Genomic DNA, 13567 nt, shown 5'->3' with positions numbered 1-13567 from the left:
GAAAAAACCAAAACATCCCACTGTTTGTTTAATATAGAAAGGATGGTGTGGTTGGACAGGGCAGGAAAATGACAGAGTTCTTCATACTTAAGGCTGTTAAAGAGAGAATGGTCATCCCTTAGTCTCCATGGGGACTAAGTAGGACATGAGAGTGCACTTTCTTAGAGCCTTTTAGTGGGTACCCCTTTGATGCTCACACACAAGCTTGCTTCTTGGGTTCTCTCTCCTGTATCCACGATGTGATGTGGCCTTTCAAAACCATCCCCCTTTCCTCCGGTCTCCGTCTCTTCCATATCCTATAACCATCTTCTTCCAAAAGCACTGTCCTGCCCTTCCCTTCTGGCCACATCTCTGCAGCAGGTTCTGCCCTCCCAGCTTCTCCTGGACTCCAGCACCATTTACATTTCTTTCCAAGTCCTCTATGGTCACCTCTGATCTGACCATGTGGCTTCTCCTTCTGAGTCCCTCCTCCAACCTCTCAGCTAACCCCTTCAGCCCCTCTTTTTGTGCCAAATCTCCTTCTGCCCACGGGGCACTGCTGGGCAGCAGGCTTGCCACAACGCTGCTTCTGCCATACTGCACTTTGCAGCAGAGCACCTACGCTGACATTTGAGGTTAGACCCCAAGAGGAAACCACGCTCAGAGGCTGGTCTCGGCTCTGGTAGGACATCCCTTTATGCAATGAGTGGAGACTACGAGAGGTTACAGCCACGCTAGCTGTACAGCTCAAACCATCAGCTCTATTGGCAGCCCTGCATGGAAGAGTTCACATCATGCCTATATTCTCTGTGTGTCCATTTGGCCAAGTTCCCCTTCTGACACAGGCCAAAAACACACTTCCTCCTCCAACCATCTCCCCAACAGCTCTTTTCTAGCTACACCTCCCAGGACACTCACCTTAAAGGAGAGCTTGGTTTTGCTTTCAGGCTGTTTCCATATAATGAAGCTGACAACGAGAACAAGGATGGCAGCAATAATCCATACTGCCTTTATCAGAATGCTTGGCTCAAGGGCAGTCAAGATACAGCTACCCACAATAAGGAAACCTGTGAACAGACAGAAAAGCTTACTGATTCTTTTTTTAGGAACGGGGTAAAGAAAACCAAAACCACAAGCAGGCAAAGCAGAATCTGAAAGCTTGGCAAACAAGACAGCAACATGTGAAAAAGCTAACTGTAAGAGATATGTAAGATATGCCCTTCCCCCTATACCCACACGTATCCCATCTCTGGATTTCTTTTCAAGTCATAAATTTAATCTGTAAATCTTCAGTTATTTTGGCCATTACAAGAGCTCATCAAAATCACAGAAACGAGGTGAGCTTTCCCACTGTGGTGAGTACAAGGACCTACCTACCAGCTGGCTCACTGCCCCAGAGCCACACTGCCCAGTGCTTACCAATGATGAAGGTGGAGACGTTCACCACCGAGCCAGAGAATTTGGAAGGGTCTGAATTTGGGGGACACAATATGGCTTTGAGGGAGCACTTCTCCTCTTCCTCTGGCAAAAATCCAGCCTGCGACTCGCTGGTGCTCACAGACTCGTTGTTATCTGTCTCCTCTGTTGTCCTAGCCATCTGGTATGCCAAATTAGGCTGCTCTGGCTGATACCTAGGAAAAGAGAAACGAAACAAAGAGCATATTGGTTTGGTGCAGGTTACTGTTTGTTTAAAAGCCACACAGATAGCCATGGCTGCACCCCAGATCACTATAGCACCAGAACAGGCACACGTAACATCTACACCCTTCTATTTCAGGGGAAAATCTGAGGAATAACATCGTCATAACATGAGCAAATATGGTCAGCTATTATCACTCACAGCTCTGTTGTAATGTCAGTGTTTTAAACTGAACAGTGCTCTTTCATAAACCTATCATCCATGTCACCAAAACATGATGGAGTGATAGCAGTGAGGACCAGAGACGGAAGTGGCAGGGGGACAGACAGACAGTCATAACCGGGCCATCAGGTTATCTGTGGCAGTTCAGCTCTTGCATTTTGGCATGAACGTGACTAAGCTAACAGCTCAACAGGTATCGCACCCCAGCAGCTGCTGATCGCACCCTGCAGTGACTTTCCTGGTGCCCCATCCTCCTCCATTCCCACCTCTTCTGCTAGATTGTCTGCTGCCACATAGGGAAGGAAGAGGTGAATGAAGAATGGTAATTTTTTTGTTGCACGCGTGGACAGCACTTCATTCAACAGGGTACTGATGCACAACCGTGTGGCTCTGAAGAAAAAACACTCTTCCAGCCTCAGCTCTCCTTTACAGAAGGTTTTGCCCTTGACACTCAGCCACAAGCCTGACTAAAGGAGAGGGCCATTTTGAAAGACACCTTAAAATCACTCCTGTGGGTATGTGTTTGCAGTGAGGGCATTTGTGAAACACTGCAAATTGAGAAATGCAGTGAAATCTCTGGCTCCAGCCACAGCAGCGTATTAGTGGCAGGACCTTACAGCTTGGGAAACAATTCAGCTGCTACTTCATTAGGCAGCCAGCGGAGCAGCCAAATCACTGCCCAGGCTACTACAAGACAGGCTGTCAGCTCTGCAAATCTGCGATGGGGAAGATGTCATACAATGGGTACAGCAGCTTGCAAAAATAAATTAAGAAAACATTTACAGCTGTATGGAGAAGAGGGGACTGAGAAATCAGAGGAAAAGTAAGAAGGGCAAGGAAAATCATCAAGAATTTTCAAAGGACAGGGTGGACAGCACAGGCTCAGAGCAACGGTATTAGAGCACAGCGCTGGCCCTTCACCTGCTGCGAGACAGTTCTTAATTCAATGCATTTGGTGTGAGCAGGTAAAAAGCCTCCACCAGACTGAATAAATCATTGAACACAAAGGTATTTTTCAGTAACACAATCTTCAAAATACAGTCCTCACGGGTAGAGTGCTGTCGTCCATGAGGTGCCAAGCAATGAAGATACTCAATTTTCAGCTTAGGTTAGGGAAGCTATGGGAACTCAGCACTTCTAAAAGACATGCACTAAGGCACTGATCCGGGAAACACATGCTCAGCTTTTTTGCTGCTGCTAGCTTTATCTTGAACCCCCTTTCAAAAGTAAGATGACCTGAAACTGTATCCCCAGTGGGAACAAGAGTGATGATGACGTAGGCATCCAGGACCACCCATCTCTCATCCCTACCCATTGGCGTATCTCCCAGGGCATTCAATGTTGACCACATCAGGAGCAGCATGGACCAAGGGTTAACCAAGTTCAGAGGACACCCTTGCAGATCCACCTAACACAATCCCCCATGAGCTTAAAGAAACAAGTTCTTCACATGCTTATAGCTGGAGATGTTCACGGTTTTACTGGGTCCATGGAAGCTATGAGGGCATCTGATCGCTGTGTGGATTCACGTCTGTGTGATACAAGAGAAGCTGTTTCTACATCCATACCTCAGTACCAACACACAGGCTGCCACCAAGGAGTAAGCCAGGAGAGTCCCGATGGACATGAGATCCACAAGATCTTTCAAGTCGAAGAGAAAGGCCATAACAGCTGTAGAAAGAAAGGAAGGTGAGAGGAAAGAAAAAAATCAGTAACACGGCAGAACATGCGCATCTCAGGAGCGTTAACGATGATGCAGCACATGTATGACTGTTGCTCAGGACTCAGCAGGGGAGCTCGAGCTGCCCTGAGATGAGGAGAGGCAGGACTTGGTGCATGAATACCCTGAGTCTTGCAGGCTGTCCCAGCTCAGCCTCGCTAGCTGGAACTAGAGGAACCATTTACTACAGTAAATGCCAGCCTGTTTGTCTCATATGGGCATGTTCACCCAACTACCACCAATGAGCAGGTGTTTAAGGCACAGCCTCATTGCTTGAGTCCCCTGGCCCAGCCGCAGCACCCCTAAGGCCACAACTATCTCCTGGAAGCAGCTAGAGGGAACAGAGGATGGGAAGCACCCCGCTCCAGTGTCTCAGCTCAGCTGGGGCAAAACCAGGCTGGTGCAAGCATCAAGGAGGGCATCTTGAGGTAGCATGCCTCATTGTGGGGGTTTCCAGAATAAGGTATAGACTGCCATCCTCCAGGCGACCCCTGGTTGTACAGAACTTCGTCTAAGGGCCTTCAGAAGCAGCAGCAAGTAAGCAGAGGACAGACGCCACGGTCAGACATCCAGGTGACACCACCGGTCGTATGAGAGCGCAGGGATCTCAGAGCTAAGCCTGGCCCAGCCCGTCCCTCCACGCACCACCTGGAGCCCAACCACCAACCCAACCTTCAAGCTCAGCTGGCAAGTGCTGTCCCTGCAGCTTTGTGTGTGCTTTGGTCCTGGGCGCTACAGACCACTCGGAGGAGACCTGAAGGGATTGCAAAGCATGTTTTTTTACTTTATCTGGCTCTTTTTTCCCCCCCAGGTCTGGACCCAGGGACACCTGAAGAAGAAGGTGTGAGAGAAGCAGCTGTGAGGAGGCTCCACAAGTCCCAGCGGCAGTAGCTGAGCCCCTTCTCAGGAGCTCAGAGCTCATGGCAGCAGTCCGGCAGCAACTCCCCACCGAAGGTGGCATGTTCTTGTAATAACAGCTCATCCTGCCTTTGCAGCAGAAGGTAAAGAGGAAGCAGCAAGGCTCTCCTCTTTGCTAGGCTTCATGAAGAAGGGGGCGGCTGCAAGAAGAGGGCACGACGCTCATCCTTGCCATCTGGGAGGTTTAATTCCTGTATTCCTGGGGGCCAGGAGAGGGAAGGGGAGAACAGGATGGCTGCCAGCTGTGACTAACTGATTAACAAATGCCAGTGCCACAGGGGCCATCTGCCTGTCTCCGGCTGCTCTGGCGTCTTCTGCCGAGCTGCTATCCGCAGGCAGTGTGGTGTCTTCAGCCAAGCCAGGCCAACAGCCACAAGGATGCTGGGGCACCACTGGCTGCCACCTTGCAGGGGGTTAATTATTTTTAAGGCCAGCAGAGCACCCAGCGAGCAGATGAAGGCAATTCTTGGCGTGAGACAGGATGGCAGCAATGAACTCTGAGAAAGAGGGACAGGCAGAGAGCAAGCCATTCATGCTCACCCAGGCCCTCCGGGGCATGACCCGGAAACCCAGGGCACCCTCTGGGATGTCGTGCTGTGCAATACATCCGATTAATAAGTGGGCTAGAGTCAGGCGGACTTATCTGCCCCTAGGATGAGCTTATGTCTCCTTTCCACACATTCGTGCAAGTCTTTGGATCTTACCTGCAACGGCCCCTGATGTCACTGTTGCAATTACTGGAGTTTTTCTCTTCTCGTTGACTTTAGCCAAAAATTTAAAGAGAAGTCCATCTTCTGCCATAGCATAAATTATTCGAGGCATCGGAAACATCGAGCCGAGGAGACTAAGGACACAGAATGGGGAAATAATCTACTTATATCACCTCCTGCTGAGCGCAGGCACACAAATGAAAGCAAGTTTATGGCAGTACAAACACAGAACAGGTGGCTTTCGTTCACTTCAGCTTCTTCAAGGGCTCCCTCCACACACCCATGTTACTGCTAACTGGCAACTGAGGTGCAGCAGTAAGATTTTGGATACCCAAACTTAGCTACGGGGCATGAACAGCCTGACTTTCAGGTAGCAAAAGAGCTGTAACTTCTATGAGCCTCTATGAGTTGCTCAACTAATTGAATAAGTCTAAGTTGATCTGAAACAACAGGCCTCCAGAGCGCAGGAGAAGATGACACGTTCTGCCTCCAGTCTGCCCTGCCTCCCATCCAGATGGCTGTCCTGCAGGCAACCTACAGACAGACAGCTCTGGATATGGTAAGCCCCATATGCTCCAGAAGATGCGCCCTGCACTACCTGACACAAGTCTGCTCTCCACCCAGAAGGCCAGGATGTCTTGCACGCAAACCACGCTTGCACTGCGGAGTTGCCTCCACGACTTAGTCACTCAATCCAGATTTATATTCCAGAGAGGCACCTGCTGGGTCTGCTGCTAAGATGGGAGTTCTGAAGTGATACTGGTCACGCGCATCTCTGAAATCTATCACAGGGTGAAATCCTGGTCCTTTTGAAGTCAATAGCTCTGAATTTCATCCCTGGTCTCGGCTCCCTTGACCCAGGGGAACACAGCGAAGGGAAAGCCCTGACATGCACCATTTTTTAAAGGAGCCGGAGATACATGCTTGCCTTGAGAGACGCACAAAGGAAGAGCAGTGTCTCACCTCGTAGAAAGCGCACACAAGGAACCGACAGCCACTGCGTAATTGGCTCCGTCCCAACCCACATATTTAAAGGCATTGGGTAAAGGGCTATTGGTATCCAGCTGGTAGTAAGGCATCATGAGTGTCAGGGCAGCTGACACGCCAAAATAAGCCACGAAGCAGATGAGCAGAGATGCCACGATGCCAATAGGAATGGCCTTCTGGGGGTTTTTTACCTCCTCGCCTAGAAGGAAGAAATTGAAATATCAGCTAAACAATGAGCAAAACTTTATCCCAACCTGGGGCACGCTGGCTGGGGCTTTCAAAGGCTTCATGGGCAGTGAAGCACTGTTTGACCATGATGCTGCTGATGGCCTGCCCCATCCCCTTTGCATACCAGAGCCTGTTTGCTCCCACTTCTGCTGCTCCTGTCACACTTCTGACAAACACTTGTGGAGGCCTTGTAAACTCAGGCACAGAAACAATCTGGATTAAAAATAGTCCTTTCCCCAAAAAGGATTATTTTTACCTCCAATTACTCCTGCTATCCCACTGATAGTGCAGCCCCAGGAAGAGTTCAATGATCACAAATGATGGGACAAGAAATGATTGTGCAGTTGTAGGGCAAATACTTGGGTGACCATTTCAGTTAGCATCTCCACCAGAACTACTACACAGCGAACACAGCACCAGAGCAGCCTAGTTCCAGGGAAAGGCAGACTTTGCACAGCAACTGGAAATCATACGGATCTTTGAAAATCCCTCCTAGAAAACGGACTCCCCCTCTAGTTTTTACAGAAAATTTTCAACAACCAAGTTGGGACGAATGTGTGGAAAAAAAAAAATCCTCAAAATTCAGGCAGGGATTAATTAAGAAGCAACTTTGAGCCTTCCCTGTCCTACAAAGTTGCGCTTCTCTGAAAGCAAGAGCTCCTGAGGTTTGGCATTTCAGGAGGATGAAACAATAAGCAGAGACCTATACACCTGTAAGTCAAAGGCAGATGAATGTGTTTCTCCTCCAAGAAGAGGCCCTAGGGCTGGCTGGAGTAATGGAGCCAGCACTTCTCAAACTCCTTGGAACAAGAGGCAGTACTGCTTTATCTGTCTTTGTGATGATCTCCTCCTCCCTCTGCTCCAGCTTTGAAGCAACTCAGTTCTTGCCAAATGTGAAATTTAGGATAATCCTTCCTTTCTCCAGGGAATTAAGATTCTTCTTAGCCAGGAGAAATATGACAATCCTGATGGCTGCTCTCTCAGAAAGAGATCTCTGAATCTTTGGAGATAAAAACTCCCTCTGATTTTGAGGCACAGCTTTAGGCTACAGATGACTCCCCAGAGGCTCCCTCTTTCTCTGGCTCTTTAAATACACCAAGCCAGCGGAGCTTCTTCAGCTGAAGGCACTGAAGAACCCTGCTCCAGAAAAAACTGTTGATTAAAGCATCATCTGGAGTTAAGAGGTTCAAACTTCACCAGTCATACAAGGCATCTGAACCTGGGCCTTCCCTGTTTGCCTAACTGGTAAAGCTGGACGTGTTTTCTGTGGAGTCTGACCTGGTTAGTGTCATCAATGACCATCCATGAGATTGGGCCCTGCAGGCAAAGAAGAAGGGAGAAAGCTTGTTTTGTGGGTTATACGGTCTAGCTGCCTGCCACAGCAGCTAGAAGTCAACACTCAGGCACCCAGGGACGGGGACATACTCAGCACTTTGACTATTAGGAGCAGCTGAGCCAAAAGTCTATTTTGGGCAGAGGTTCAGAGCGGTGATGAATGCAGTGCCCTGAATCACTCATTATCTGTGCTGTGCAACATTACTGAAAGCCAGTCTACCAGCAACAAGGTTCATAACCAGAATGAAGACATCTTCGCTCTTACCTGTAGTAGCAATACAGTCAAATCCCACGAAAGCATAAAAACACGTGGCTGCCCCTGAGAGGACTCCTTTCCATCCATAGGGCATAAACCCTCCAACACCGTAGAGCATTTCTTCCTGTGTCTGACTAAAAGGCATGGCACTGGGTTAGAAGTCATCCTGCCTAGGTGGGAGTAACAAAACTATTCATATAGCTCATAACAAAATCCAAAGCCGAAGTTCGAAGGAACACGCTCTCCCTTTCACACACTAGCATACAAGTACCAGGCAAAACGCTAAGCCCTACCCACTGCTGAGCTGTGGACTGGCCTGCAACGGTCTGGAGGATGCACGGAATAAAAATGGTTCATGGTTTATTCCCACCACCTGGTTTTGGGGGTGGATAAAAATGTCTTGGCCAAGAGAGGGAGAAAATAGGAGAGGAATTTTAATATTCATGCTAACATTACTGCATGTGTGTAGATATACGTACTCTTTTAAACATAAGCTTTTGAAAAAACACAACATGTAATTCTGAAAGCTGAAGACTGAAAAACATGTAAACCATCCACTTTCCACCTAAAATGGACTCTGATAAAGTGTAGGTGAGTAGACATCAGAGAGCAATGCAGGGTGCCATGACTGTCCAAAATCCACCCAATCCTCCATTCTCAGCTTCAAAATTCCCTGTGCCAAGCTCATTCCCAAACCGTGCTTGCGACCCTGAGGGAGGAGACGAGCCTGCATCCCTGACACACCAAATGCTTTGCTAAGCCTCATCCAAAGTTCATTAAAGTCAACGGAGAGACACGTACTAATCCCAGTGCACTCTGGATCAGGACCCCAGATCCATGGGCCTGTGTTGAGTCATGTATAACATACCCTTCAGTTCAAGTGACTTAGGTCACTTTTTCAGGGAAAAGCCTTTGTAAAGATGAATTAAGTCAATTAAATTAAAGTAAATCCCAAATCTGCAAGCTTTATCAGGTGTAAGCATCTGAACTCTCTTGTAGAAGCTCTGTTGAGACTTAGATGAAAACTGGCCTGTTATTTGCAGAAATAGCACAACCCAAATGTGGATTGCGCTGAAAATAATGATAAAGTAAAGTAAACCCCAGACAGATTTTACAAAAATAGTAAGTGCTACAGGTCAAAGTGCTACAGTTACACTTTGAAGCTATTGCACTAATTGCTCCTTGCATGGGAATAGCAATAGGGAAGAAGGGGGGACCTTTCCTATAGAAGCAATTTATTCACAGCAGGCTGAATTTTGCTCAAATTTGAGAGGCTCAATAAGCAGCTTGTACACAAGCCAAACTTGATCCATGCAACATTTATGAATCTCTCCAGTTTTTGCCAAACTGTGCTTCCTTGCAGGCCAGCATAAAGGGTTTAGATAGCAATCCAGGACTGAGTTGATGTACGTGGAGAAATTTAAAGGCCCTCATTCTGTGTTGTACAGTCTGAAGCAAAAATTGAACAGCCTTGTATCACTGGCAACCCTTGTAAGCTCCTTAATTTCGATCTTGTATAGGGATTTTGGCCAAGTAGCAAAATGTCATTAAAAATGGATTTGTGATGTGGTTGCTACAATGCATTGAAATAACATGCAACTTGCCTTCATTTTACTGAGGCATTTGGGACAAGGTCTCCAAAAGGCACAACGATGCCTCAAGGATATTGCCCAAGTGTCCAAAGGAACTACAGAGCTATACTTGGTCATGGCTTCGCACAGGCACCAGAGCCAGCCTGGTGTAGCCTTCAGTAGGCGGTTGTCTAAAAAGCTCTTTTCTCTCAAATTTGGATGCTGTATTGGTCATGAGGCTGGAAATGGCCGGTTCTGCAGCAGGGCCCACGTTGACACAGCCTACCTCCTACCAGTTACAGTCCATCACCACAGTCTTCTTTCAGCAAATGCCCACCGAAACCAGCTTTGCCTCCAAGGTATCTGGCAAAGGAGGGAGCCATCCCATTTTCAAATCACTTCACAACCCCCCCTATAAACTTGCCATTGAAAATGCATCAATTTCAGAGCTGAGAAGAAAAGATCCAACCTACTTCTCTCTGTAAATACTGTGGTTGGTGATGTAAATGTCCTCTTCAGTCAGCTGCCAGTTTTTAACAGACCCTTTCACGAAGCCGGAGACCATGACGAAGCCGAGGACGAGGATGTTGATGCAGGTGAACACTTTATTCACCAGGGCAGATTCCTTCACGCCAAAAATTAAAAGCCCTGGGGAAGGAAAAAAAAAAGGCAGATAGGCAGTCAGGTAGCAGGCACTGGGGACTTGCAGAGGTAGCCCAGCTCTGTTCGTGCTGTGCTCTGCCCAGCTTATCACACCTCATTTCTCCACAAAGCCAAGTAGCTCACGTAGGTCAGGATTAACTCACCCAGGAGGAGGATGAGGACTCCAGCCCAGACAGACATTACTACCGTGGGATGTGACACAGCTTCCCACCCAGCATGCCCATTTGGTATTCACCCCTGGTAAAGTGCTTTGCTAAACTGCTTCTAGCACTTTCAAGGCCAGCTCTGGTCACCTCATGGCGCAGCGCTCTGCCACCTAGACACAGCCTCAAACTCCACTCAGAGACCTGAAGAAAGCACCCCACGTGGCTTTTCATGAAGGAACATTGTCTTAGAGGTCTTGGCCACATGCAGAAGTTATGAACAACATTCAACTTTCCTTAGAAGCAGGAGAAAACATGAGCAGGGACCGAATCCAGGAGGACAGCTACTTCTAGTGCTGAAGACACAGAAGAATGTGGCATCTTGGGAATCCTGCTCCCAGTTAAATCAGCAGGAGCTTTGCCAGTGAGTTCAGCAAGAGCAGGATTTCAGCCTGTGGTCTTAAGAGCATCCATCTAAAGAAGAGCACATTTACAGGCTTTGGCAACCAGCATCTCACTGAGGCATAGCTCAGCTTCTCAGAACGACAAGCTCTGGTAACTCGCATTTGCTTTTCAGGTGCCTGATTTTCAGGAACCCAAACATTTACCCCAAATCTAAGGTGGCGGCTGAGGGAGAAGGTAAAAAACTTCACATGGGCCTGAGGGAGAACAGAAGCACACCAGGGTGTCCTTAGTGCTACTCCAAGGCACTTCAAGGAGGGGGGACCATCCTGTGCACTCACCTTTCCTCCTTTTAAAACAGGAATTAAGCTGAGACAGCCACATCAGGGAAGTGTTTGATAAAACTGCATACCTGCCCAGGAAAACTAGTAAGTTACCTTGTAGAAATCTGAAGCTCAAGACAGTGCAAGCAGAAATAAACTTGTAGTGCTTATATTTGGCACTAAAGCTGCTCATTCAGCAGCTTTTTGTAGAAAAGAATGGGTTTACATTTTTTATTAAAATCCAGGGAATTTGCTCCAAGCAGGGGAATAAAGTCATCGGTAATCTGTATAATTTTATGCCTCGGTAGTGCTAAAGTGAGGAGTCCTAAATTTTGTAAATCGTATCTGAGGTGAAAGACCAGATTCTAATTTGAATCTAAAGAAATTCCTATTATATACAAATGAACAAAGAGGAAAATGTTCTCTCCCATTCAGATGTAGTCCTGAAAACAGAGGGCTGCTATTGACTTCAGCAGTCCTCGATATAGTCCTAGATCCAAATGCAAACCCAAGATGCCAAAGCATCCCTTGCTTATGAAGCCTGTCCCCGTGAGCACAGCTCACGCTGTAAGATGACCGTCCTGATCAGAGTCGGAAACGTTGGGATAACCTTGTCAGGGTGACACTGCAGCTTCTGCATTCTAGAAACCACAGAGGGGTACACAAGAGGCATAATTTTTTAGAGTTGTCTAAATTTGGCAATGCTTTGCAAGATCCAGTTGGAGTAGAGGTAAAAGTTCAGAAGGATTTTAATTTTACAAATTTTCAAAACTTTTACAAATTCTGATCAAAGCCTTGGCACACTTTTAGGAAAAAAGAGGTCCTGACCGTTTATCACACATTTATTTCTCTGGAGTCTTGCATTCACTGCTGCAAACTGAAGCCCATATGTATGTAAAAAAAACCAAGACCAAAACCAAAACCAGTAGTACACGAGATTGTTACCGAGTCCCGTATTTTTTTTCTCACTTTGCTGGCTCAAGGCACCAAAAATTGGCAGATTATCAAAGGGGGAATAAGGCTGATAGAGCAACAGAATTAAATTCTTGTGTAATAGGATTTGTGGAGGGAAGGATTAAACTTCCGTACCTGATTGAGGATAACAAGTCATCTTTTCTTTTCTTCCTTATATAAAATTTGATTGAAGGTTTTAAAAGTGGCTCAAAAAATATTGAGACTACTCCCCTCTAATTAAAAACCTTGTAAACAAGCTATGCCCTGTGCTAACTCCACAGCAGCTATATAGGTCAATCCAACACTTGTAGCAAAGAAAGAGTCTTTAATATGTTGTCCAAAATAAATCTGGACTTTGTGCCTATTCCAAAAGCAAACACTGAAATTACAGAAGAAGGAGGTCCAAGACTCACAAACCTCTCCAAGGTTTTACCTGTTAGGATGATGATTATCACCACGGCGAAGATGTCTGGGTATTTTGCTAGCACTCCGGGAGCATCCATCGTCATGTATTTTTTACAAAAGTCTTCAATGTGCTGGCCTATGATTTCATCAAACGTTGCGCTCCAGGCTCTGGCCACACTCGACGTTCCTGCCAGAGGACAGAAAGGATGCAGATCACTCTTCATGGCTGGCACACGTTCCAAACAGGGGGCACCTTGCACGGCTTTTTGCCGTGGAGGGCCTCAAAGCAGCCTCGCATGCGCTCCCCGGGTGCTGGGAGCAGCCTTTCCTCTGCAGATCCAGCCCGCAGCCTGTATTCACGCCTGGCATCTGCTTTGATGGTGACACACACAGGTGGTGGGTCTCTGACTTTTTCCTTACGCTCCCAGCAGCCTGAACTTCCCTCAAACGTGGTAATTTCTGCTACTAGAGAGGTCCGAGTTTCTTCCCATACCAGCAGAAATCCCTGGCAGCCCCAGCCAGGCGACTGCAGCCCAGGCAGAAGAACCTCAGAGAAGCCAGCCTGCCTCCGACAGCGCGACGCTGGAGCACCAGAGCCGGGACCACAACACGCGCCCAGCTCTCTAAGCTCCGCACTGCAGCAACGTGCAGGTCTGCTTGGTGCTAGAGCATGCGGGGGCAATAAAGACTCAGGTATACTTTATAGGTTATCTGAGCGTAAGTCAGCCTATTGCACGGTGACGATCCCAGCGAGCGGCATGACTCCTGCCTGCAGCAAGAGCTTAGACTTGTCCCTCCAGGGCCGCTGTTTGCTGGGGTTCCCAAGAGCACCAAACCACGCACAGCCTGCCGGGGTAAGGACTGAACCTGGGGTCTCAGAACGACCAAGTCCAGGACATTGTCTGGGCCAGAACAGTCATTTCAGAGAACTGAAATAGTAACAACGAAGAGCTACCACCAGACAGTGACAGCATCGTGTAAAATAAGTAGGTTTGGGCAATAGCCAACTTCTCCCTCTCCTGCGTTAAAGTGGCTATTGTTACGGTCTCAATGTCTTACACAGTACACTATATATAACAGCATCTAATTGCATGATATAATTGTTACCGTAC

At 47.6% G+C, this 13567-nt stretch overlaps 1 protein-coding gene across 7 annotated transcripts in view; it reads right to left on the bottom strand.

Annotated features, from left to right (window-relative positions):
- Window positions 1–13567, bottom strand: part of SLC7A1 (solute carrier family 7 member 1) — a 48445-nt gene that overhangs the window by 7938 nt on the left and 26940 nt on the right. For all 7 annotated transcript variants that reach the window (XM_030042776.2, XM_030042772.2, XM_030042771.2 and 4 more), the window contains 8 exons: window positions 12484–12642; window positions 10039–10213; window positions 8004–8128; window positions 6152–6374; window positions 5183–5322; window positions 3409–3511; window positions 1399–1610; window positions 898–1046 (listed from right to left, as the gene is read on the bottom strand). In XM_030042776.2, coding sequence (XP_029898636.1) covers window positions 898–1046; window positions 1399–1610; window positions 3409–3511; window positions 5183–5322; window positions 6152–6374; window positions 8004–8128; window positions 10039–10213; window positions 12484–12642 — 1286 coding nt within the window. The remainder of the gene's footprint in view (window positions 1–897; window positions 1047–1398; window positions 1611–3408; window positions 3512–5182; window positions 5323–6151; window positions 6375–8003; window positions 8129–10038; window positions 10214–12483; window positions 12643–13567) is intronic.

Source organism: Aquila chrysaetos, chromosome 19 (assembly GCF_900496995.4).
Source record: "Aquila chrysaetos chrysaetos chromosome 19, bAquChr1.4, whole genome shotgun sequence".
Classification (NCBI taxonomy): Eukaryota; Metazoa; Chordata; class Aves; order Accipitriformes; family Accipitridae; genus Aquila; species Aquila chrysaetos.
This window is presented reverse-complemented; position numbering and strand designations above follow the sequence as displayed.